This window comes from Peromyscus maniculatus, chromosome 15 (assembly GCF_049852395.1).
Source record: "Peromyscus maniculatus bairdii isolate BWxNUB_F1_BW_parent chromosome 15, HU_Pman_BW_mat_3.1, whole genome shotgun sequence".
Lineage (NCBI taxonomy): Eukaryota > Metazoa > Chordata > Mammalia > Rodentia > Cricetidae > Peromyscus > Peromyscus maniculatus.
The window spans coordinates 32,066,639-32,093,652 of record NC_134866.1 but is presented as its reverse complement, the minus strand read 5'-3'; the positions used below and the strand labels follow the sequence as shown (position 1 = coordinate 32,093,652).

Below are 27,014 nucleotides of genomic sequence, written 5' to 3'. Positions count from 1 at the left end.
ATGAATCCATTTCCTCGTCCATTACAGTTGGGTGGTACCACTGCCCCATCAGTCATTAGATAAAACATGCACACCTCCAGGTAATGTGTGATGAACTGCTAGTCAGAGAGGCCGGAGAGGTAGAGTCCAGTTCTGCCATGCCTGTTAGCCTTCCTGCATGTGTCATATGTCAAGGAGGTTTGCATTGAATCTACTGCCAACCAAATTCTATTCACACGTGACCCGGGTGTTATATAACAACTCATAAAACTCCAAAAGACAAATGATTTAGTTCCAGTTTATAAATGAAAAAGAAAACCGAGGCTCAGAAAGACTGAGGAACATAACCAAGGTCAGAAATTCAGGAGGTATGATGGCAAAATAGGTCTCATTTTAAGTCTATTATCATGATGGTTTATACAAGTAGGAATAGTGATGGGGCAGATAAGAGTTTTTTAAACTCTGAAGCATTTTACAAATACACACTACCATCACTTTCATAGTGTGCCAATATCCAATGTTATGGGAATTGTCCAACTAACATCTCTTCTCTAAAGCTGATGAATATCATTGAATATGGGCAGTGAGTCCCTGCCTTGCCAGACCACTGTGGCAGACTCTTCCAAATCTGCTCTGTTCAAACCCTCAGTCTCTTCTGATTGGACATCACTGTCTGGGCAATTGCTCACCGGTTTTTGTTTCATCTGTACAGAGTCTGTACAGAATGGATGGCTGCTCACTATTTTGTGAAGGATGGTGTTGCTAGCAAAGTACTCCCATTCAATTAAATTGAGGTTGTTTTCCAACCATCAGCTGTTATTGAAAGGTAGGTATGTTGGAGCTTTAGGATGACACGTTGAGGATTTCAAAGGATTGGTGAGCACTGACTCAAGGCTTCTCACACCCTCACTCAGGACTGAAATCCCACTCTAGCCACCAATGCAAGCACTCTTTCTCTGAAAAATGGGGTAGCTTGGGAAGCTGAGTTCACACCCCCCCTCGTAGACTAGATCCTGCCATTTGTGCGTATTGGGTGGACTGTAAGATGTAAAAGATATGAATATCAAAATGCTTGTGTGGGTGATGTCTCAACACTTCCCATGTAACGCACCTGCAGTCCCGGAGAAGCAGAAAGGAGACACGGCTTAAAAGAAGGTGCTAGCGCAGCCTTCCTGGGGTCAAGCCCTGACCTTGTTACTTTACCTCTCTCTGTCTTAGTCTCTTCATGGTGGTCACGGGAGAATGCCTGCTTCAAACTGATGTTAATAGGAACAAAAGCATTATTATCTCAAATCTAGTGAAACATGTTCTGTACATAATAAAACTGTATAAATGTTTTCTTTTTTTAAAATAAAATCTCAAGTTTACTGATCCCTATAATTTGGACATGTGTGTTCATTGTGGAAAATGCAAGCTTTAGGGGTGGTTGGATGGTTACTCTCTGGAGAAAGGTCTCATTGATTGAAACTCCACCAATGCCAAATAGTCAACAATTTCATTAGAGTTTGGCAGAGGATTGTACACAGATTACCTGAATATAGTGAGAGTGTGAACAAGAGGAAGGAAATTAATTTTTGGCAGACCGAAGCAAAGTCACACAGCTTTTTCTAACACTAGGGGCAAAAGAAGTCTCCCAAGTTATTCTCTGAATAGACAAATGGCGTCCATTCCTGTGTCAAGCTCACTGGTACTGACACTGATGAAGACCAAAGTCTTCTAGGGACCTGTCCTGGCTGCATGTCCCCATCACTACTCATCCCTCACACTTCAGCCTTTTCCTGCCCCACCTCCAGTCATGTGCTACTCCAGTCAGAGTTACTCCCGACTGCCCTGGTTGCTGTTGTAATCACACGATCTCTTCTGTAAGCAGAGCAAATGCAGGTATGGTCAGAAATCAAACAAAATATCTGGACTTGTTTCTGTACGAGCTAAGATGACTGCTTTCGGGTAAGTCTGTGAAAGTGATCCCTAAAAACTATTGTCATAACTCTCATAAATGGCAAAGTCTAAAAGCAACCTGCACTTGGATAATGAACTGTGGCTACAGGTGACATCTGAAAGGTGACCAACTGATGGTCTAGTTTTCAGCAAACAAAGAACATAAGGAAGCTTTGCTCTACACCCAAACCTCGCCAAGCAGATCTCCCATGACCATTTTTAACTGATCATAAAATGTAATTAGATCTCTATGAAAATCATCCCTTTTTCAATTAACTAACCGATGAAAATTGGACTGGATGAGTTTCTGTTTTAATTATATGAAAATAATTGCTCTTGAGAAAATTGAATCTGATTTTTTTCTTTGTAATGGAGTTACTTTTATTCTTTTTAAAACGTGAAATTATGAGCTGGAGAGATAGGTCAGTGGTTTAGAACACTTGTTGCTCTTGCAGAGGACCCAGGTTTGATTCCCAGCATCCACATGATGGCTTACAACTGTCTTTAACTCAAGTTTCATGGCATCCAGTGCCCTCTTCTGACCTCTGAGAGCACCAAGAATTCAAGTGGTGTACATAAACCCTCACATAAAAGGAAATATATGAATCTATTTTTAAATTAATAAGGACTCTAGGATATAGAGTAGGCCTATAAGCCAGTCTATGTATATGTTGGATGTAGTCATTCATTGCTAGCAGTTCTATCTAATGCTATACTTTTTTTTGATGGATGGATATCATAAACTTCTCAAGATTATTTGTATTTACAGTAGACCCTCTACAAGTATATAAGGCTAACTCCCTGCACTTGCCCTAATGTCTACCACATACCCTAACCGTTGTAACAACTTAGTCTTTGTTGATGTTTGAGAACTAAATTAAACTATTTGTCAGGAAATGAGTCTTTCAGCAGGAAAAGAAGGTGTTACTTAGATTACTGATGAATTAACAGACTGTTAAAGGAGCAAACAAAGGTGGCAGGCCTTCTGAACTGCCACCTGAACACATAGTACTGACAGGTTCCCTGCCTTCTGCAGCAGGGGTCTACAAACTACAGCTCATAGGTTAGATCTGGCCCTTGTCTTCTTTTTGTAAATAAAGTCTTATTGAAACAGCAGCAGCACACACCTATTTACATATGGCCTATGGTTGCTTCTGCTCTACAATGGACAGAGATGAGTAGTTGGACTATAGATTCAATAGATAGAAGTAGTAATCAATAATATATTTATTGTCTGACCCTTGACTAAAACTGTTGCTAATTTTGGTTCTAAAGGACTTGTGTTAACACAGGATAATGCTCTGAGAAAGATGACTACAATTGTGCTTTTAAAAACATCTCTGGAATCTTGTCAAGATGAATTAATTCCTCCTCAAGGTTATCCACAACAATGAGAAGCAAGCCAAGTGATTAACTAAGCCACTTCCACAGTCCTATGACACAAATTTCCCTTTTGCAGGTGTCTTATTTTAGAGTATACTATACAGATAACTCCAGGGAGAACACACTTCTCATTTGTACCTGACACACCTGCCTCTCCAACTGCAGGCCTCCATGGTTTAGAAGTTTGAGTCTTTCACAAACCTGTAGTTCAGAGCTTACAAGGGGTGGCCATGAAGGCAGTCTGATGGAACTGGAAGTGGAGACAATCTTTACACAGGCTGTTTCTCCAGGTGTAAAGCTATTATAGGAGCCTGAGTTAGTGGTTTATTAGCTCTACATACATAAGTAAAGACTAAATCCTGAAGTGAAGAAAGATTCAATAAAAGTAGAATCCACACATTTATTCTCCATCATAAAGTCCTGCAGGTAGATCTAGCTGTAGACAGACCAGCAGACCAAGGGTCAGCCAACTGGGGTCCTAGAGCAGAGTCCACCCATGCTAGCATCACGGCCTTAGGCAAATGATAGATCTTTTACAGAACACAGTCACCCTAAATTCCCTCTTCCTGCTAAAGTCCAAGGGTCCTATAATCCCAGCCTTCTGAGGATGTACTGTGACTGTCATTGTCTGGCACACAGCAAGCACTATATAAACGTTAGTCGTTAGTGTTTTGTGAAGGTGAACCTTTAAATCCAAAGGTGAACTCTTACCCATTATATCAATCAATGATTTATGAACCAGCTTCTCAACCAGACATGACTTAAGTAATGAAAACTGAAATCTACTGGCCTAAGAACAAATGAATTAAATGTTTTGTTTGTTTCAGTGGATGTCGATGGTAGTTCTCCAATCTAAAACCCCAAGAGTTCACCTAGAGAACAGGTGGTTCAATAAAAGAGCTGTGTTTTGTACCATGGTGCAGATATCTTTCTCTCTTGAAAATTATGATGAAACTTAGAACTCAGGATTCAGAATTTGGAGTTCCCAAACATTAAAGTCTCTTTTGGTAGATGCTTGACATTATAGACATTTTAAAGTAAGTAATCCATTTTGTATATATATAAAATTTATTTATTCATTATTTATATGATGAATATTTATATAAATAAATATATTTATATTTATACTGAATATTTATATATATATAAAACCATCTATAATAAAGAATAAATTTTTTTTTTTTTTTTTTTTTTTTTTTTTTTTTTTTTTTTTTTTGGTTTTTCGAGACAGGGTTTCTCTGTGTAGCTTTGCGCCTTTCCTGGGACTCACTTGGTAGCCCAGGCTGGCCTCGAACTCAGAGAGATCCACCTGCCTCTGCCTCCCCAGTGCTGGGATTAAAGGCGTGCGCCACCACCGCCCGGCTAAAGAATAAATTTTTAAATTAGGGATAATACAAGAGTAATAACAAAATGGAATAATTTTTAATAATCTGCTATATAAAAGCTGCCAACCTAACTACTCCTGCAGTTGGGAGACATTATTAAGTGAAATAGGGGTTGCCTGAACATGAACACTGTGGTCTTGAGATAGATGATCTAATAATATGAGATGAATTATTAAATGGCTAATGGGCAGGTAGTGTACACAGCATGGAAACACTGGTCAGGGATGATTCATTTCCCGAGCAGCAGCCACTTTAAAAACCCAACAAATGGTTCATGCCTGGAGTTTTCCATTTACTATTTTTGGACAGATGCAGACAATGGGGCCTGGAACTCTGAAGGTAAAACCACAAATACGAGGGATCAACAATATATAACTATAGTAATTTCATGTGATGCAGGACGGGGGAGGTGATTTCTATCACGATGGTAAATGGCTTTCAGTCCTGTACTTCCAAGCTGAACTAGCCAGTTAGTGGTGTGGTGGAATATTGGTGAAATTATTAAGGCCACTCCTGCTGCACTTGTCATAAGCCTTCCGGCTTCATCGCTTTATAGCTCTTTGGACATTTCTAGCTACCAGGGTCTGCAGCATTTGCCTGAGGGAGTTCTCAAAAGACACAGACACCTGCTCTGCACATAAGCCAATGAAAGGCAATGCTGAGGACTCAGTGCCTCTGCTCCAGCAGCCCTCCTTCAGTGTCTGGCAGGGCCAGTCTGAATATCCCAGATCCCTGCCTCTTGGTTATCATAACTGGGTCATGTTCTAGATTTTTTCCCCATGAATTTTAACTCAGTCATCCCATGTCCAGATTACTTGATAAGAGATTCCCACTCACTCCATGTCTCTCTTCTACCTTCCTTGAAAGCCCCACTCACTTCCTGTCCCTCCCTCGTCTCCCTTGTTTATTTTCTTTGCACTTTTCAAACAAGCTGTTCTCATTCAACTCTTCCTCTGACATCCAGTCTTCGCTGAATCTCATCAAAGACAATGGTGTGAATTAATACATTCCTCCTGAGTTTGACTAACAAGCCTGTTCAATTCTATCAATTCTATAAAAACCATCTATAGCCAAAAAATCAGAATAGAAAATTTTTAATATATAATAAAAATAAAATAATATATATAGAACATGGGAATAGCGAAAATCTTGCTCTTCTTGAACCAGAAGTGTGTGTAGCAGGGGGAACCAAGCTTGCTGTCCTCTCAGCACCCAGGTTGGTCTGAAGACTTTCCTAAGAGGTAAAGAATTATCTTCCCTCCAATTCACATGTGGCCAGATGCCTCTGAGTTCTTAGAAAAACTTTCAGCTGTTTTTACTGAAATAAAGTCAACAGTAAATGATTTTTTTTTTTTTTTGCAGGTGTAGTGTATTAGATGTAACCTATTTCTGGTCCCTTTTCATGGAAAATCCCTAATTCTTTAGTAGTGAACCCCCTTTTCCTGGTCCCATTTCTCCTAGTTGGAAAGCAGCTGATGGGACTCAGATTCAAGTTCCACTAGGTCACATCTACTAGAGACACAAGACACTACTCCTGGGCACCAGGGGCACCAAGACTGAGACGGAGCCATGTGACCCCCTCCTGTGGTCACTCCATAGCTACAGTGCCATATTTAACAAGCAGAAGCACAGAATGTCAAGTTAAATTTCAGCACCAGACAAACAATTACCTTTTATGGTCTAAGTATGCCACACAGAATATTTGGGAACATCTACACTAAAAATTATTTATTTGATTCAGCACGTGTGTGGTCTGTGTGAAATTCAAATTCAACCCTGTAATTTATCTGGTAATATCAGATAAAAAAAAATGCCTCATTTAACTTTTAATTCTACATTCATCAAAACTTAGCAAAGTATATATAACAAGAGAAATTTCTTAATTTTTTCGTTTTTATTTTATCATGATAAGAATACCTAACATAAGATCTACTCTTTTAACCAATGTTTAATTGTGAGATACGTATTGAATCCCATAGGCCCAAGGATGTACAGAGGTCTCTAGAACTCACTGATAGAATTTCTATGGAGAATCCTTGAGACCACTGAAACCAGTTCTTAGCCCCTCACGGCCACAGGTGTGTCACGCCCAGCTCCCGTCCAAGTGGTAATCAGACCTCACCCAGCTGCCAAGCCCAATCTCCAAAGATGAAAGTTTCCATTTAACTGATAGTTACTGCATGGGTTTCAGGCAGCCAGCCTCCCACTAAATCACATCTGCTCCTCGGAGAGTTGTAAATGTTAGCTACACACAAATCAGAGCCCTGTGGGTATACCCTGGAAGGAACATAGCAGAAAGAAGGCGTTTATTACAAAATACGGGTATCAGTGGTATCAATGAAGGTCCCAGCAGGAAGAAGAATTCACTTAATATTTTAAAAGATTTTAATTAAGAGACTACTTAATTAAAATATAGAGGCATGAGCAGCTTTAAGGAAGTCTAGGATGCCTGTGCACGCAGAGATCACACCAGTGTGGTGCCGTTACTACCTACCCACAGGGCTGAACACACAATACAGAAAATGGTGTCTCTGGAGTCCACTGCAGTTGGGCCATGGAATGGCAGGAGCTCCCATTTTTAGGAAAACCCAGCTGCAGTCAGTTGAACAGTTCAAAGTCAGTGAGGAAGCAGGGGAGGGGTCTCCCCAGGCTCCCTTCACCTCTTCTCAGGTACAGTCCAGGGAGTTGGCCCTACGGAGCACAGGGAAGGACAGAGGAGAGCTGGGGAGGGGCATCCTGACGAAGAATGGGCCACAAGAGAGAAGTCAGAAGCCTGTGGCTGGGAGATGAATCGGTGCTCTAAAGGGAAGCCTGAGGGCCTGAGTTTGGATCTCTGGCAGTCATATAAAAAGCCAAGACTGGTGGCACATCCCTGTAATCCTAGCAGTGGAGAAGCATGAACAGGGGGGTCCCCAGAACTTGCCAGCCAGCCAGTCTAGTCAAATCAGTGAGCTCTAGGCACACTGAGTGACCCTGTCTCAAAAAATAAGGTTGAGAGCAGTTGAGGAAGACACTCAACATGTACACATCTACATGAAGTCATACATAGGGATACACCACACACCCACAAAGGAAAAAACATCGGTGTGCAGAGCCAACCATGTTAGAACCTCACTTTTATGGTTAAAAAAAAATGTATACCTGCTTGTTGCCTTATTTCACCTTTTCCATCCACTTATCATGAAAATATTCAAACGTAAGGAAAAGTGAAAGAATTTTAGAGGGAACATGTATATACTCACCACTGTGGTGATATTGTGTTCCCCAAAATATTGTGCTCCCTAATAAACTTATCTGGGGTCAGAGAACAGAACATCCATAATATTAAACATAGAGGTTAGGCAGTGGTAGCACATGCCTTGAATCCTAGCATTACAGAGGCAGAGATCCATCTGGATCCCTGTGAGTTCAAAGCCACACTGGAAATAGCCAGGCATGGTGACTCAGGCCTTTAATCCCAGGAAGTGAGCCTTTAATCTCAGGAAGTGATGGCAGAAAGCAGAAAGGTATATAAGGCATGAGGACCAGGAACTAGAGCTGGTTAAGCTTTTAGGCTTTTGAGTAGCAGTTCAGATGAGATTAATTCTGGATGAGGACTCAGAGGCTTCCAGTCTGAGGAAACAAGACCAGCTGAGAGATTGGCAAGGTGAGGTTAGCTGTGGCTGGTTCTGTTTCTCTGATCTTGCAGCGTTCACCCCAATACCTGGCTCCAGGTTTGTTTTTATTAATAAGACCTTCTAAAAATTTGTGCTACACATCACTAGGACTCTACATCAATATTTTACTATCTGTCCAACAGTCTGTCAGGAAACCTAGTGCATTTCAAAGTCAGTTTCAGACATCGACACATTTTCTTCTATCACCAAATCATTTGTGTCGTTCATTCCTAATCTCAACCATAATGTGACTCATTTTTTAACTCTCCATTACACACGTGTGAGTGTACATCCTCATATATTTCTTGATATACAGATAGATTAAGATGTCTGTTACTTGGTCAATCGATTGGGTGCTTTCAGTCAGGCTGCCCAGAAGCATTCATTTCAGAAGGCTTGTTAGTCTTCAGAAGACAGATAATGAAAAACACCTTTGCAAAAATTCTAGCTTTGGGCCATTTCGCTTTCCAGGGTTGGCAGAATTGATCTTTGGAAGCAAGCCAGGTTGAGCACAATAAAACTGAAGGTGAATGTGGAAAAGCTGGGGTACTGTTTCCTCACGACCTTGTGGTCAGACCTCATTATGGTAGACTGACTAGTTTTAGCCCATCTCCAGCCACTTGACCTTTTCCATCATTCCATTCCCATGAGAGGCTCATTTTCCTCTGGTTTTAAAGGCAGATGGGTATTTTCGCCCTTCCTAACCCACTGTCCTCTGATGTCTAAGGACATGGTTCTGCCTTGGCTTCTTTACCTCTGAAGAGCATGTGAGGCGAGTCTGAGTCCCACAGGTTATTTCAGACCAGACCTGTCTCCGGGTAGCAACAGAGATGCCGTTCACAGTTTAGACTCAATCAAAGTCTCCTTAAAACTCTGGCACACCAACAGCCCTGCAGCCGGCAGAGGTGGGATTTAAATTACCTGCTGCTGCAGACAGACTCCCCGGGGGCATTCCCTTCTCTAAATCACACTGAAGCGTGGGTTTCCAAATGTCTGCACAGGTTGAGCAACAACGTTAGCACGCGGAGGTGACACCTTTTCTGTATTGCACTTGAGGTAGGAAATGAGTTTGGGAGCGGCGAGAGGGACCAAATTAATCACACGATGTGAAAACGCATTTGCCCAGAATGAGGCTGTTGTTTCCCATCTCACAGCTGTCGGTTGAGGGGCCAGCCTCACTCAAGACACTCCATCAGGCGATGGAGGAGAGGCAAAAGCAGAGAAATTAGGATGCTTTTCTTGACAAAGTTAGGAATAGGAGATATAACTCAAGTACACCAAAAGCAAAAGACCACCGCAGCCAAAATGCCAGGCAGAATGGGAGGCCAGAGGGCCGGCTTCTGCCTAGGGGGTTTTATATGAAAAATGCTCAGGCAAGGAACAATTGAGTCATACTTCAAAGGTATTTGCTTGGGCAGAGACGAGGGAGAGATATTTTAAGAGTCAGACCAACATGTGGACAGCATTCAGCACTGGAAAATGAGGAGCGGGTCTCTAACATAACAAGCGATCTAGCTTGGCTGGAGAATAGGCTGTGAATTGAATTCACGAGGAGACAGGAAAATAAAGGCCACGTTATCACAAGCCTGGAGTGTCCAGTGTTAGCGTCTAGAAGGCTGAGGGGCACTGAAAACAAACAAAACAAAACAAAACAAAACAGTAAATACAAGAGTTGAAGGACCAGAGCTGGATTTAGAAAAAGTTATTTTGACAGAATACTGTCAAATCAAATATGGGGAGAGAAAACCAAAACTGAGCCTGGGGTTATATGCCAGTAATCCCAGCACTAAGGAGGAGGGAGAGGGATCAGAAATTCAAGGCCATTCTTAGCTGCATCGTAAGTTTCAGGACAGTCTAGAGACAGTATTTACCATAGACAAAGCACTTTGGGGCCAGAGATTCAAATCGTTAAGAGTGCATGCTATTCTTCCAGAGGACCAGAATCTGGGTCCCAGAATCCGTGTTGGAAAGCTTGCAGCCATCTACAGCTCCAGGGGATCTGACACCTTCTGGTTCCTGCAGACACCTGCACACAAGTGTGTATCCATGTAGATAAATAAAGATGAAATAAATTCTCAAAGGTAAAGAGCATATTTTAAATATATTCTGTTGATAGAATGATGGAAAAGGTAGCTAAGGAACTTCAAGAAACTATTTTAACTTCAAATAGCCCCCTTTTTGATAGTTTACATACGAAAATCTATTGCTACTATAGTGGCCCAATCCTTTCTTCCTGATCTTACACAAAGCCCCAAAGGAACATTGATTATTTTTATTTGACTCTGACTTTGGGTCTTTGTCAAGGACATGAACTTTACAACTAATCTAGACATCAAAATTCATCATTTGAGGGCATATATTCCAAAAATCTGCGATGTGACTTTAAGGCAATGGAATTCTTTCATTTGCATTTTCATGGGCTCCTAAGCTCATTTACATAGTTACGTCAATGTCATCTGAATCTGAGGTTGTGTCAATATGAAACAACTACCATCTCTGCTACTATATAAACTCTATACAGCATAATGAACCTAATTAATGAGCACCAAATGTTTAGGTATTTTATAGGCTTATCTAAATAACCTTATTCTAGGTATTATAAAGTTTAAATTTTAGCTGAGAAACATAAAGAATGGAAAAATGAGTTACCCATCTGGAATCAGACAACAGTGAAGGTTGAAGCTAGATTTCAAATGGAATCTCTATAAATTCTCTGTGTTCTGCATATGGGTTGTAACTGGAGCTTATTAATCATTACTTTAGAATAGCCATTAAACAACCTAATGGTTTATTTATTTCATGGCATCAATTAGAAACCCTCAGAACATCAGAGAAAGCCCTGGAACTTGAATGATAAGACGTAACATATTCAACCTTGGTAGACTCAACCATTTCTAACTATCAAAGAAGGTGGCTGAATATTTGAGGGATGAGAAACTTCAAAGCTAGGTAGTTATCTGGGTGGTCTCTGAGACACCAAAATTTCTCCTATCAGAGACAGCCAGAGGATTCAGGAGCTGTCTTCTGCACACCAGCTACCTGAAAACATAACAGTTCTCAGTCATTCCAGAGTGTCCATGGCATGCACACAGCCTCTTCAAAGAAGGCTGGATGAAGAGGAAATCTCACTGGTGAGATCCCTCCAGGGGCAATGTAAAGGAGAGCTATTCCAAGGTCAGACCAATATGAGGATAACATTCAACGTTGGGAAAGCAAATAAGTCTATGAAATAGCAAGCCATCCAACAGAGTGAGACTCAAGTCTGCTGCCAAGAGTTTCACTGTTACTTTGTCTGTCGGCTGCAGATCCACCTCTGGGCTGACCAGAAGCAATAGGGCCAGACCGTTGGCCAGCCTAGGTTCATGTCTTGGCTATGACATCTCCCTACTTCTAAGTCATCTGCCCTGATGGGATGAAGATGGCAAAGCCATAAGGAAATCATCTTTCTGGGTGTGCTCAGGAAAGTCATTCAACCAAACCTGTGAATTTATGCTCACTAGGGTCTAGCCACACTGTCTTCATCCTTGTCAGAACAGGGTGATTGTCATATGTTAAGAAGCATCTTACTGAATAAATTGTCCACCCTCAAGAGTTCTTTTTGTGATGGAACACAAATAGAGGAGCTTCTAGAAAAGTGGTGGATGGAGCGGCTAAAATGTTAGTCTGTATACTTTAGTACCATTCATTTGTTTATTTACTTTATTATTTTATTCACTTTTTATTTTAGTTTATACATTTGAGTACTATTTGTTTGTTTATTTTATTTATCTTTTACTTATGTGTATACATGTGCATAAATGAATGTGTGCATGTGTGTGGGTGCCAGAGATGGACTCCAGGAACCTCAGGTTCACCAATTAGGCTACCAGCAAGTAGCTGGCCAGCAAGTCCCACAGAGGCTCCTGTCTTTAGCTCTCCAGTGCTGGAATTGGAAGCCCATGCCATCACATGCAGATTTTTAAACATGGGTTCTTGGTAATTCCTCATGCTTTTGTGGCAAGAACTTTACCCTCTGTGGTGGTTTGAAAGAAAATGGTTCCCAAAGGGAGCAGCACTATTATGAGATGTGGTTGTGTTAGAGTAGGTGTGGCATTGATGGAAGAAGTGTGTGACTATGAGGCTGGGCTTTGAGGTCTCATATGCTCAAGCGATGGCCGGTGACACGGCTCACTTACTGTTGCCTGCAGATCAGAATGTAGGACTCTCAGCTCCTTCTTAGGTACCATGTCTGTCTGCATGCTGCCATGTCCAGTCATGATGACAAGGGTCTAAACCTCTGAAACTGTGAGCCACCCCAATTAAATGTTTTCCTTTAAAAAAAAAAGGTCTTTCTGTACATTGTGAATATTTGTTGCTACAACTGGTTAATAAAGAAGCTATTTTGGCCTATGGATATAGACAGGCGGGAAATCCAAGAGATACAGGAAGAAGAAAGGCAGAGTTGGGGAGATGCTGTGAGCCACTAGGGAAACAAGAAGTCATAGAAACACAGGTAAAGCCATGAGATACATGGTGATATAGAGATAAATAGAAATAAGTTAATTTAAGATATAAAATCTCACTAGCAACAAGCCTGAGCCATAGACCAAACAGTTTGTAATTAATATTAAGCCTCTGAGTGATTATTTTTATAAAAACAGTTGCTGCCCACATGGGAATAGGCAGTACTGAGAAACTTCAGTCTACAACTGTGGTCATGGTGTCTTTTCACAGCAAAAGAAAGCCTAAGACACCCTCTGAAGCATCTCTCCAGCCCCAGAAATCCATGCTCTAATTCAGTTTTTCTCAATCCATGAGTCGTGATCCCCAAAGACCATCAGAAAACACAGATATTTACATTACGATTCATACCAGTAACAAGATTACAGATATGAAGTAGCAACGAAAATAGTTTTATGATTGGGAGTGACTACAACCTGAGGAACTGTATTAAATAGTCACAGAATTAGGAAGGCTGAGAACCAGCACACTAATCAGAGGTTACTACTATAAAGGGATTACTATTACTTCTTGTAAAATGGAAGAACATGTAGTAACATACAGCATATATTCACTTAGCTTGAAAAGTTTTGGGATACCAGAGGAAGGTAGTAGGTTTTATGCCATGTGATTGATGGGGAGCCCGTAGCATGCCCCTGGAGTCAGGTTTCCTCTGAACCAGCTATGAGGGTGCAAAGGAAGCTAGTTGAACACCTAGATGAACTAAGTATTTCCATTCTGGAAATCAAATCATTGTAGCTTCAGGAACTGTCAGAGTTCAACCACAATGGAGGGGCGCTAATATGCCCTGGTTAATGTAGTTCTCTACATATTTTGGGTCTTGTTCCAAACTGATCAAGTCAATTGGATTGTTTGGCTTTTAAGGTCTTTCCTTATATTGCTGTGGCTTCTGACAAATAGGACAGATGGTAACTCCCATAGTTTGGACATGATCTGCCTGCATCTCCCTAGGTAACATGTGTTGAAATTTAATCCCCACCGTGAGAAGAAGGTGGACATTTAATCTGAGTACAGTGCTTAGAGCTGGGGCCTTTGGGAGATGATTAGGATTAAATAAGGCTGATGGAGCAGAGCATTTATACCTAGGTACTGTGCCTTTATAAAAAAGAGAGACAAGGATACATACACATACTCTCCCTTCTTTATGCCCCAGGTCCTCTTGGCACCACCTCAGGATTCTTACCAGCAAAGGTATCACCAGGTGCAGCCTATGATCTCAGATCAGGACCACGAGTCCAAATGAACCTCTTTCTTCGCAAGTACCCATCCTTGGCTACTCTTTTCTTTCTTTGTAAGTATCTATCCTCGGCTACTCTTCTCTTCATAAGTACCCATCCTCAGCTACTCTTTTTTTCATAAGTATCCATCCTTGGCTACTCTTTTCTTTGTAAGTATCTATCCTCAGCTACTCTTCTCTTCATAAGTACCCATCCTCGGCTACTCTTTTTTTCATAAATATCTGTCCTCGGCTACTCTTTTCTTCATAAGTACCCATCCTCGGCTACTCTTTTCTTTGCAAGTACCCATCCTTGACTACCCTTCTCTTCATTCACTCTGATATAGTAACAGCACATGGCCTTAAACAGTAAGCACCTGCTTTTCAAACAAGGTTGTACACTACAATGAAAGTACACTCCAGGTCAAATTCATCCAGGGGTAAAAAGACACAAAAACTGTAGATGACCTGTTTCTAAACATTTGGTAACACCTCTTCTTGGTCCTTTAAGAAACTTCAGAATCGTGCATCAGAGACAACTACTGTCCCAGGTTCAGGTTCTTCTCAGGTATGCACCTAAAATGCATTTCCTGGGCCCCTTGCAGTTCAGTTGGGGCTATGTGACTGTGGTCTGTTCTGACACATAAAACCTCTCCCACAAACCTTCATGCTCTTTACTTCCCTCCTTGGGGGTCTGTTTTGAAGAGGTCTGCCTTACAAGAAAGGACGATAAGATCTCCGGTCACCACACACAAGAGAGTTGTCCAGAAGGAACAGCCAACCAGAAAAACACACATTGGACTTTGAATAAGTGGAAAATAAACCAAACTTTAGAGCTGTTCCTCCAGCGGTTGATGTTAATTGGCCTGATGGATACAAGCACCGACTTGCTTGTGCTGCACCAGACACATCACTATTCTAACACTAGGACACACTAACCTAGAGTGGACAAATGAGTTTGCTGTCACACGAAGGAAACACTGAACTGGACTTGCTGGATTAAATCAGAGGGACACGTACAAACTTCTTAGCCAGTCATATATTTCACTAATGAAAACACATCTAACACGGATTCACAAACCCTTCCGTGTGAACTTGGGTTTGTTGTTGTGATGATTGGTTTTGTCTGTTTGTTTGCTTGGTTTTGGCTTTGAGATGGCCTCACTACGCAGCAGCCCACGATGGCCTGGAATTTACAAGCCTCCTGCTTCCACCTCCTAAGTCCTAGGACACAGGCGTGCACCACCACCCACACAGTTTCTTGCGTGAATTTACTTCTGCAGCTCTCTTTGAGAGTGGACTTCACATTAAAATTGCTCAAATGCTAACTCACAAGCCCAGGGGCATTGATGCCTGCCTAAGGCCGAGGCAATGTTCCACATTTAACCATGCTGTGACGCTGTCACCAAGAGGAGAGAACAGATGTAAACTCGTATCCCTGAGTGCTGCCTTCCCACCTGGGTTATGGCGAGCGTTCTCTAAACTCCCTTAGGGTAGAGATTCAAGCAATTCATACCGCCACTGTTTACATGGAAGTATTTAAAAGATAAATCACAGACATGAAACAGCCTCCTAATTCACAACCACCGGCCATCTTATTTATTTCTCTGCTCACTCCAAGAATTAAGAGCAAAGGATCATGGGACCTATTCCTAAGTGTAAGATTAGATCAATAAAATTAGCCATCTGTCCAAGGAAGGCTTTAAATGCAGGTTATATTTAAGTATTATGTTGCCAACTGCCCAGATGTTACAGAAAAGTGCCTGCTGATACGACTCCTTTTGCACAGTGTAAACTGTTAAAAGGCTAATATAAACTTATTGCACCAGGAAAAATAAATAGCATTAACGTTGTATTAAAACTAATTCAGGATTTTGGGGGTGCCCTGTCAGCAAACACGAGTGTTAAAATTGCTCAGTATTTGCCGAGTCAGATAAGAAACACATTTCAAGTGTCATTAGGGGAGTGAGAAGGGAGAGTTAGAAATAAAACCAGAGGAGAGCAGAGCTGTGGGAAGGGCCAAGCTTGCCAGGCCTGGCTGAAGTACCAGTGGTTCCTGCAACTGCTCTTAGCTGAAGCAGGCAAATTTCCTTTAGACAAATTGATTTGGAACGAGAGGGGTTTGGACTTTTTTCCAGGTTCAGGAATATTTGCAGACATATAATGATACTTGCTGGGGATGAGCTCCAAGTCAAACCACAAAACATTTATGTTTTACGACTGTTTTATACGTAGAGCATAAAGGTAATTTATGAAATATTCTAAATAATTTTGTGCAGGGAACTAAATTTTACATATCCAGTCATCAGTGGGTTTTTCCATTTGAGGCACTATGTGAGTACCTAAGAAGGTTTGGATTTGGGGTTTCAGAGTTTGGATATGGATGTTCAGCCTGGCATATCTTACCCTGCCTGACACAGTACTTCAGCTCTTCCAAGGCACCGGCCTGCTTTACTTCTTTTGATTTTTCAAAGTAAGGTAGCTGTGAGGTTACCTGGGGGAAGTGAGGGCTTCTTATAGCCAAGGAAATGGAAAAATCATTACAGGAAGTTCACGGGCCTGGGCTACCTGTCTGGGTCACCGCTAAGCAGTGCTTAAGACCTGTGCCATCTCTTAGTGCCTGACTTCATTCAGACTTGTGCTGACTCCTGCCACAGATCAAACACGAGAATATTCTTTCAGAAACAGCTTCCCTTCCTTTATTCTGTAGAACTTCACCCAAAATTGTTGGCAGGTAAAATCCAAGCATCACCCAAGGGTTATACTGTTTTACAGAGGTCATTCATTCGAAGGAAACACATGCTCTTGGCAGCCTAATTTTCCAAACATAAAATCAAGGTATGTGACTGAACAATTTTTTTAAATTATTTATAAAAACATCTGAAATGTTTATAAGTCACTACAGATTAAATCACATGCAATGATACATTAACATGTATAGAAAAGGATAAAAAAGAAATGATAACATAATGCTCGAGTTTATTGGGATACCTGTAAATACATATGCATATACAATCTTTCAAGTTTTTCCATCTAATCCAGTTTAAAAGTTTCTTCAGTTTTGCCTGTAATCATCAGTCAGTCCTATCTAATGCTTTGGTACACGCACTGCCTCACTAATCCTCTGAGCAAGCCTAGAAGGTAGGTACTTTCCTTAACATTATTATTTACTCATTTATTAATTGCAGATAAAGGAAATTAGGGAATGGTTGCATAGCTTACATAATTTTCCAAATGTCACCAAATAACCAACAAGAAAGCTGAGCTTGGCCCCAAATTTGCTGAAATATTGAAGTGTGTACAGGTCTGCTCAGCCAGGAGCCACCCATGCAGGCTAAATGAACCAGCTTCACAGGGGTAAGAGAAGAATGGAGGGTGAGGATTAGCTATGTGGAATGAGGTGTGGCTGTTAGTCTTTCCGCAGGGTTTCCCTTCTACACACACAGTCAATCCCTCAGTGGACAAGTCGGGAAAGAGGGTGTGGATGGCTGGGCTCCAGAAAGCTGTCATTCATGCACCTTAAGTCCACAAGTCACTCAGGAGCCTGAAGCGGGAGGATTACCTCTTTAGAGTTAACCTGGGCTGTCTATCAAGGTAGACCCCGTCTCTAAAACATAACATTAACAACAGCAACCAGAGAAGAAAGGAGATAGCAAAGCCCCAAGCCAACCTCCAGAACTCCCACGGAGTCTATACACAGTTGCGTAATTTAATGTATACCTGCCCAAATGCTGCTGCTAGCTGGCACAGTTTGATGTGGACGAGATAAACAGATAACTGTGGTGTAGCAGGGGCAGGGGTATGAAGAAGCGGAGGCAGAGGAGCCCAAATCCTCCACGTGTAGACTGTGAGTCACTTGTTATCAACTCTCCTGAAGTTCTTGCTTCAAAGACGGATGCCTGGGATGTTCTCTAAAAATTCTTATTGCATGGTTGCGGACTTCTATAGGCTCCCACCTAAGGCCTGAGACCTGCCAGCTCTGGAAGTACGCCCTCTGCTGGCCGTGTTTGTAAATTTTACACCTGGGACTCCCCTCTTTAACCAACAGTTCAGCATGGAGACTGGATCTGCTGGTTAATGGCAGGAGATAGAAGCCACACTTTGGGTCCTTCTTCAAAATGGAGGCCCACAAGCAGTGGGCTCAAAAACAGGTTTGAGGGGCTTTCCCTACAATTTTCACCTTAGGCTCTGCTATCTATATTTCCTTTCTTTTCCTGTCAGAATCTATAGGCAATTCCCAGTACGCGCAGCCTGACATACAGGGGTCATTAAGAGGCAGGGGCTTAGCCAGTTCAAGCACTCAGCTTCCATCAAGATGCCATGATGCCAGGTGTGGTGGTACACACCCAGAGTCACAGAAGTTGGGAGCTGGAGGAAGCCTGAGTTATGTGAGTCCTGTTTTCACTTAATTAACAAAACAAATAAACAAAAATATATCTTTCACCCATTTATCTGGAAAATACTATAAACCTACTTATCCCACTGAGTGAGACATGGGAATACAAGACATCCACAGGACAAACCATGTGGATGCTAAAGTCCACTATAACCCTAAGACACGTGGGACTATGGCTTTCATAAATCCAGCTTGGAATCGCAGCATACTTTCAGGCCACATTAACCCACTGGGGGTGAGGGAACAGAAGAAAATCTATAGACTATATAGATATAGATATATTCCTACTTCCTAAGGAATTCTAAGGTTATTAAACTCTTATCTCTTAGATAGATAGATAAATAGATAGATAGATAGATAGATAGATAGATAGATAGATAGATAGAAAAAAGATAGATATGGATATGGATATGGATATGGATATGGATATAGATATAGATATAGATATAGATATAGATATAGATATAGATATAGATATAGATATAGATATAGATATAGATATAGATATAGATATAGATATAGATATAGATATAGATATAGATATAGATATATCTCCAATTGGTTTCTTTCTGGCCAAATCAATCACTCCAGGGAAAATACTGCCTTGTGTTAAACCACATCTACACATCTACCTTGACTCTTTCCTTTGCTTTGATCATCACAGTCATGGAGGGAGGGAGAGAAAGACAGACAAAAGCAAATAGAAACAAGTGTGGTTATTAGATATGATAGATCAATCTGTGGAAAAGGAGGTGAACATGGTGATGAGTCAGAGGTTCTTCTGCCATGATCCCTGAAGTTCATGGAGCATTACTAGCTAGGAACTACTAGATTTTACACATGCATGAGAGCACACATATGTATGCATATGATATATCCCTATATATATTACTATCTATCAATCTCTTGTCCATCTACCCATACACACAGAGGGGGGATTTGTATGCTCAGTCGTTTTCCCCCAAGAACCAATGCAACTTCACTGTGATGAAATAGAGTTGGCTAGTAAAAGGAAATTGGAGGTGGGGGCATCCAGAAGAGACGAGGCCTCCAAATCACATACTTTGGAAAAGGTCTAGAAGTAGTTCTAAGTAAAAATATTGCCAGTCTCTTGAGAACTTGGGGAGGGTGGTGTTTGGGAAGTATGCCAGGACAATCCCTGATGTCTTGCCTTTTGGTGTTATTCAGCAGTGGCAGAAACCACCTAGAGGGACCTGGATTCTTCACCATCCACCAAAGAGGTACTTGCCTGTGAGCTAACTCTCCTCCTCCAGGATTTTGTTTTCTCTTTATTAATTTCCCTAGATCTTCATTTTAATCTAATTATATGGATGGAGAAGTACTGAAGAAAGCGGAAAATGCCAGCTCCTCCAGGAAAATTTTGAGCCCTGAACCCCGGCTTTACCTTCTCCCACTGGCCTTGGGACCTCAGGCAAAAAGGACACAGGTCAGCAAGGAAAGCAGGACCCATGTGCTCTCTCTTGCCTGCATACTTTGGCCAGTTTTAATAACGCCATGCATTTTGTATCAATAAAGAACAACTTCACACCCTAGGATTGGGAGTATTGGCCTCTATCTAATCCATAAATCTTCAAGCCCCAGTATACCTATCCTGACTCTTGGCACCAGGCAACAGACATGATGCCATGGCAGAGGCATCCCTAAGAGCCACAGTGTCAGATCCTGCAGAGAGATAGCAGACTCACCCCTTATCTGCTGCAAGAGGATGTGAGCAGGCCTGAATGGCACCAGCTTCTGTGAGCAGGCATAGTAATCTGTCAAGCCAAAGACCCACCGCCACTGTGACCACCAAGCATAGCACTTGTATAATAAAGGCTGTACAGCACATCCACAAATCAGAAAAGAAACCTTGATTTAAACATCACACCTCATGGCCTGGCATGGTGACACACACTTTAATCCCAGCACTCAGAAGGAAGAGGCAGACAGATCTTTATGAGTTACAGGCCAGCCTGGTCTACTGAGTTCCAGTACAGCCAGGGCTATGTAGAGAGAGACCCCCATCTAGAAAAATAAAAATAAAAATAAATAAATAAATAAATAAATAAATAAATAAATAAATAAATAAATAAAATCACACCTCATGGAAAAAGGTAGTTCAAAATAACTTGTAGAACTAAAGGGAAACTTAAAATCTTCTAGATAAGGAAGAACACTTTTATAATCATGGATTAAGTTGTCCTAAAAGGAATAATCATTACAAAGAGATGAGTCGGACCCGTCCAAATTCAAGTTTTCTTCTTTTTGAAAGATACCATTAAGAAAACAAAAAGAAAGGGCTGAAGAGACAGTTCAGTCAGTAAAGTGTTTGCCTTGCAAGCCTGAGGACCCAGATTCAACCTCTAGAATCCATCTAAAACCTCTGGGCATGGTGATATGTACTTGTAATCTCAATGCTGCGGAGAAAGAGACAGGGGTATCCTTGAGTTTCACTGGCCAGCAAGTCCAGCCTAATTGGTTAGCTCCAGGCCAACGTGAGGCCCTTTGTCAAAAGAGGTGGATAGGGTTTAGAAGAATGAGCTTCCAGGTTGTCCTCTGGCCTCTACATGCATACCCACCCACCCACTCCTGGGCACACACACATGCATAAAAACCAGCAAATTGCACCTGGGAAGCTGGTGCTTTCAAAACAAATGTCTGGACTACATAAAAGACGGCACTCAAAATGTACAAAGAATGCTTTAAAAATCCAGTAACAAAACAAATACCTCAATTTTTTTCCAGAAAAAGTCAAAAGATGCAAAGACATTTGAGAGGCAAATGATTCATGACAAATGTTCAATATCATTAGTCATGAAGGAAACAAAAATTAAAATATAACGAGATATATCATTGTTCATCTATTAGAATACCTGAAACAAGTCCAGGTGGTGGTGGCACACGCCTTTAATCCCCACACTCGGGAGGCAGAGCCAGGCAGATCTCTGTGAGTTCAAGGCCAGCCTGGTCTACAGAGTAAGAGCCAGGACAGGCACCAAAACTACACAGAGAAACTTGTCTGGAAAAAAACCAACAACCAAAAACCAACCCTCCCCCCCCAAAAAAAAGAGAATACCTGAAACAAAACAAAAACAGACACGTCAAAGAAACAATTGTGCATTGATTGTTGGCTTCAATTTTCAATTTGACACAGCCTAGAATGGCCTGGGAATAAAGTATTAGCAAGGGATTGTCAACACTGAATTGGCCTGTGGGAATTATCTTAAATGGGTTGATGTAGGAAAGCCCAGCCCACTGTGGGTGGCATCATTCTCTAGTCAGGGGGATCATGACCGTCTAAGAGCAGAGAAATCACTGAGCACAAGCAAGCGAGTGAGCGAGCGAGCACTCGTGTATTTATTTCTCTTTGCTCTTGACTACACATGACACAACTGGCTGCTTCAAATTCCTGTCACTTCCCGTGATGGACAACAACCTGTAATTTTGGGCTAAACCCTTCCTCCCCTAATTTTCTTTTTGTCAGGTTTGGTTTGAGGTTTTTTTTCCCCTCATAGCTATAGAAACAAAACTAGAACAGGTACCAATGCTGTAGGGAATCCAGGATGAGTGGAATTTCCATACATTGCTCCTAGGAATGTGAAACAGCAAAATCACTCTGAAAAACAATCTAGTGTTTTCTGGGAGCAGGGATCTCATTCAGCTCCTTACGAAGAGAAATAAGAGTATCCACCCAGAGACACATATAAGGCTGCATACAGGAGCCTCATTCACCAGAGCCTGAAGCTGAAAACACCTAAAAAAGTCATTCCCTAGTAAACAGTTAAAGTGTGGTCATCTAAAACCTGTACAAAAGACTACTACTAAGCACTAACAGAGGAACAAACCACTGATAAGTACCACTGCAAAGGGATTGATCTTAAAAGTTGTGCTGGATATGAGAAAGCCTACACAAAGCATGATGTTCTGGAAGAATCGAAACTATAGGGACAGAAATCGGATCATCAGTTGCCAGGGACTGTAAAGGGGTGGGTCTTTTACTAAGGAACACAGATTATACTCTTGAGCAAAGAAAATAATTCATATATTTCAAAACAAAGGCCTGCAGGAGGGAGCTAGTTTATAGGCAGGTGCCTCCTTGGTGATGAGGGAGAATACAGGTGCCTTAGGTGGTTATTGCTGGCTGAGGCTGAACGGTGGAGGGTTTCATTACTGAATATGTTTGTTAGAACTTATCATGCTATCCCTGAAAAGGAAGAATCTTTCTAAATGTCTTCACCTCAATGGAGCTACCTAGAAATGATCTTCATAATGAAGGCCAGCATTACAGGTCTGCCTGTGGACTCTGGGTAACCTTCCCTGCTTGTTCCCACAGTTGTGTGACTCTCCTGCCCCTCCCCCCAAATTCCTGCTGAGAAGCAGAAGCAAGAGGCTACAGGTCTCAGGTGTTGGGGGTCTTCACACTAACTCAGTTCAGCTTTTGGTGCCAACTCAGACAAATCACTCAGTCCCTCTCAGCCCCATTGTCAAATGAGGAGTTTTCACTTGCTTCCAATTGTAGCAGAACAGGAGTGAAGCCTTTCCAGCACATTGTGCTTACACACCTTGGAGGCCTGTGGGGGTGGTGTGTTAAGGTGACATAGGGTATAGACATAGGGCCCTCCACCTTCTCACTGTCCTAACCCCAAGGGACTCCAGTGACCTTCTGGCCCCCACATTATTAATACCCAAAAGTCTAACAAAAGAAAGCTCATTCCTCTGTAAGGCTGTGTACATGCTTTACATGTGAGGTAGGGAGATAGTATCTTCCTGTACCCCACATCAGTAGTCTAGGTACTATTTTACTCAAGGGCCATGTCATCATGTTCCATAGGTCACACAGGTCTCCCACACAAAACAGCAAGGCCAGGCCCTCCACCTAGGTTGAAGGGCCCTGTCCCTGGAGAACTCAGCCTTGAAAACACCCAAGGCTACATACATAGTTCTACAAACAAGACAGCCGAGGACTGAGATGTGGTGCCAATACCGGAGCCTAAATTCCCATTCCACCACTTCGCCTCTGTGTGGCCTCCGGTAAGAGAGATATTGAGTTTCTCTCTAAGCCACTGTTTCCCCCTCAGCGAAACAAAGACACAAGGCTGCTGGCTTGGTTACAGAAATCACTTCTCAGAACAGCGTAACAAGCACTTAATTAGTGTCACTTATTATTATTTAATTTGACTTCCTTGGAGTACTGCTGTGGCAGCTCCTGTGAGTCTTGGCATCTGTGGAGCTTTCTTTCCTAATGCTCAATGCCAGAAGGTGCTGCACCTTGGGGTGAGGGGGCAAGATGTTCTTTTCTACTTATCTCTTTCTAAAAGAAGGGAGGCAGCCTTCGGGTTAATTAGAACCCAAGACTTCTTAACTAAACTGTACTTATCAAAAGAGTAAAGAGGAATAGATAAACAGAACAGACCGCTTTGGAATGCCTGCATGATGGCCACGCCACCATCCAAGCGCTGCTGCACACAAGCCAATTTCTATGGAGGGGAAACAAGGTACAAAGTCACTCCCATATGGATCGGAGCAGGATTTGCTGGTATCTGGGGGAGATTACAAATGAGCTCTCTTGCTGTTCACATCTGAGCCGACTGGGGCACATTCAGTTTTTAATCTGGGCCAATTTTACGGATCAAAAAACTAGTCTTTCCATGGGATGTAAATGAGCCTACAAGGAAAAATTCCCCTGAAGTTTATGAAGTAGCTGTCATTGTTCACCCAAGCAGCTTTTCAACCTGAAAGCCATTGTCTGGATAAAATTATGAAGTAATTAAAAAAAAAAAAAAGCTTCTTCTAGGCTAGAGTTAGTCTAAATATCCCTTCTACCTTGGTGGGGCCAAGAACATTTAAAAGGAAGTTTTTCAAAATCACCCCCCATCCATACTTCAAGGAAAGCCAAAGAAGCCAACATGATACATTGGTGACATGAATATCTGAGTGAACCAGGCAGAAAACATATTTTTGGAGAGGAATGATGAAATTTAGGAAATAAAGGGGCAAATGGGGCACAACGTGTGCAATTGTATACAGTGGGCCTTTGTGCAATAATTTTTACACCCTACTTAAATGGCTTGAAGTTTACCCTTAGGGGTCCTTGCATATGTCAGTCAGGCTAAGAGCCATGGATGTATGCATGAGCTAGTCAAACACGCAGCTAGGTGGTTTCGTGTGCAGAAACCTGCAGAATGTGAGTGAGCATAGTGTAGTTTTCTGAAGGAAAGAAGGTCAAAGGAGCCTCATATTGAAATGCTGGGAGGTGTATGAAGATTTGAGAAGACAGTTTAATGTGAAACTACCTTGGGTGGCTGCTCTTGCCTCCCAAATGAACTGGACAGTGTGCAGAGAGGTTTGTTCCCAGTCCCAGTGTGGTGTGGACACTGAGAATGTTCCTAAATTTCAAGTCAAGTAAGGGGATACAGGTGACCACCGACGCAGTCTGAAGACTGAGATATCTCCTAGGATAAAAGGCAACAGTCCTACGACTTCCTATAGATATATTTAAGCAGCTCAAGGGGAGCCTGCCAAGATTATTTTCTTTGCACTCCGATAATTTTTCCTGGTTTGCCTCTTTCTTGTAGAAACATTGTGAAGGGGGACTCCACTTTCTGTGAGGTTTTGCAGGCTGGATCCAGATAGTTAGATTGTTTTCCATTGTTCAGAAGACATAATTAATCCCATAAGACAACCCCCACTTGCAAAGTAAGCTAAGAAAAAGCAGATTTTTTTTTTCACAATTCTAAATATGGTCCTGGCCAACAAAGACTAAAAATCGTTATTCGGAAGCAATGTTTGGAACTTTATTGTTTAGAATGTTCTACTTTCCCTCGTGACACAAACCAAATCAATGTAGATTTAAAAAACATACTTTTTACCTAGAGGAAATGCTAGTTTTTGTGGCTTCACATTCTCCCCGATCCTTTGTATTTGCTAGCCTATAGCTCATACATCTTTGAACAGCAGAGCACAGGCAGGAGTTCTAAACAAGATCAGGTTAAACCACTGAGGGCTCCTTTCTGCACAAATGGCCCCAGGGTGCAAGAGTATCCCCAAAACAGAAAGCAAGCGCAGGTCCCTACCCAGTGTTTGGACAGGACCGGAGCCAGGAAGGGGAGCTCCAGGCAAACCTTCAGACACTCAACAGGAAATGGCTGGGCTCTAGGCAGTATGAATCCAATAAGATGTTCAAAGAAGCAGGAGGAGCTGTTGAAGTCCTCTGCGCTCTCTCAGCCCTCAGTAACCGAGACAGGGCGATCGCTGCCCCCAACTTTTAGCAGTCTGTGGTCCCATACAGAGCCCACCACCGCTGCTAGCTCCGGAAAACAGATTGGTTTGTTTCTTTTTTAAAACCATCTCCCTGGAACCGCCTGAGCTAGGAGAGGGCGAGGCTCACCCTTCGGCTGAGCACTGAACACAGCCTACGCGGGCTGAACCCTCGCCGGTCAGCGGTGAGAGCAGTGTGGAGCTGTCTGCTCTTGTACCCCACCAAAGGCCAGGACCGGGGTGCTCGGGCACCATGACTCGGAGCGCACTGAGAGCTTTACCTGATTTTCGCAGAGCGGTTCGGAGTGACACGGCATTGAGTGGGAGGCTGCAGGCCAGGAGCAAGAAACGGAGCAAGAAGGTTGGGGTTAAATCCATCTCACCGACGACGGTGTCTGCAAAGTTTCACCAAGTCCCGGGCGCGCGGGGAAAGGGCGTCTCCTGGGGGGACGTGGGGACGCCAGTGGCGCGCGGATGAGAAGGCGGGGAGCCCAGGGAGCTGAATCAGGAGCCCCTCGGGAGTCCGAGGAGGCAAGGCAGCAGCTGGGAGCCTGGCGTGCTGGAGTGAAGCGGGCTCTCTCGGCTGCAGGGCTTTTCGGGGCTGGGGAGTGGACGCTGGAGGCTGAGGGGAGGGACGCACTGGCCGCCGGAGGGAGGGCGGCTCGACCCGCCAGAGATGGAATTACAATCTAGTGGAAGAGCGAGGGGCAGGGTCTGAATCAATTCACTCCTCGCCCACCTCCGGAGCAGACAGCCCCCAGCTCAGCCCTTCCCCGTGGGTGACCTAGATTGGGGGCCTGGGTGGGACCGACTTCGCCACTCCGCGGGAGTTCCTTGACTCAGACTGAGGGCTCAGGGTCCTCGGCTGGGTCCTGACCCTGAACTCTTGGGTTGCCTCGGTTCCGCTGGCAGGACCCTTCTTTCCCCACGCCCCTCTGTGTCTCTTGCACCCAGTTTAAATCACTTTTCCTAACACCTCAAAGGTTACTCTACTCTGTCTGGAGCTCCAGAGGAAGCGCAAGGGAGGGGCTGTAATTTGCAAGTGGGGACGGGGGGGGGCGGGGCGGACCAAGTCTGGGGTGCTAAGAAGATAAATGGGATTTAAGGCGCACAGATGGAGAGCTGAGGCTAGGCCACTCAGATGCAAAGGCTAAATGAAGATTAGGGACTGGTGCCTGGGGAACAGGTCCCTTCATGGTGGTGGATGGCAACTTTGGACCCTTCAGGGAAGGAGATCCAACTCCCAGCTAATCCTGCAACTCCCAGCCGGTTTCTGTCCGGGAAGGTCCTCTGTAAAGGGGGCG

General features: G+C 42.8%; 1 protein-coding gene across 2 annotated transcripts in view; it reads right to left on the bottom strand.

Moving 5' to 3' along the window:
* The window catches only part of Egflam (EGF like, fibronectin type III and laminin G domains), a 178,508-nt gene extending 152,188 nt beyond the window's left edge, over positions 1-26,320 (bottom strand). The window contains exon 1 of one of the 2 annotated variants that reach the window (XM_006977144.4): positions 25,992-26,320. In XM_006977144.4, the coding sequence (XP_006977206.2) occupies positions 25,992-26,088 (97 nt within the window). In that variant the 5' untranslated portion in view covers positions 26,089-26,320. The remainder of the gene's footprint in view (positions 1-25,991) is intronic. The other variant, XM_006977143.4, reaches the window with a different exon arrangement.
* Between the last annotated feature and the right edge of the window lie 694 nt (positions 26,321-27,014).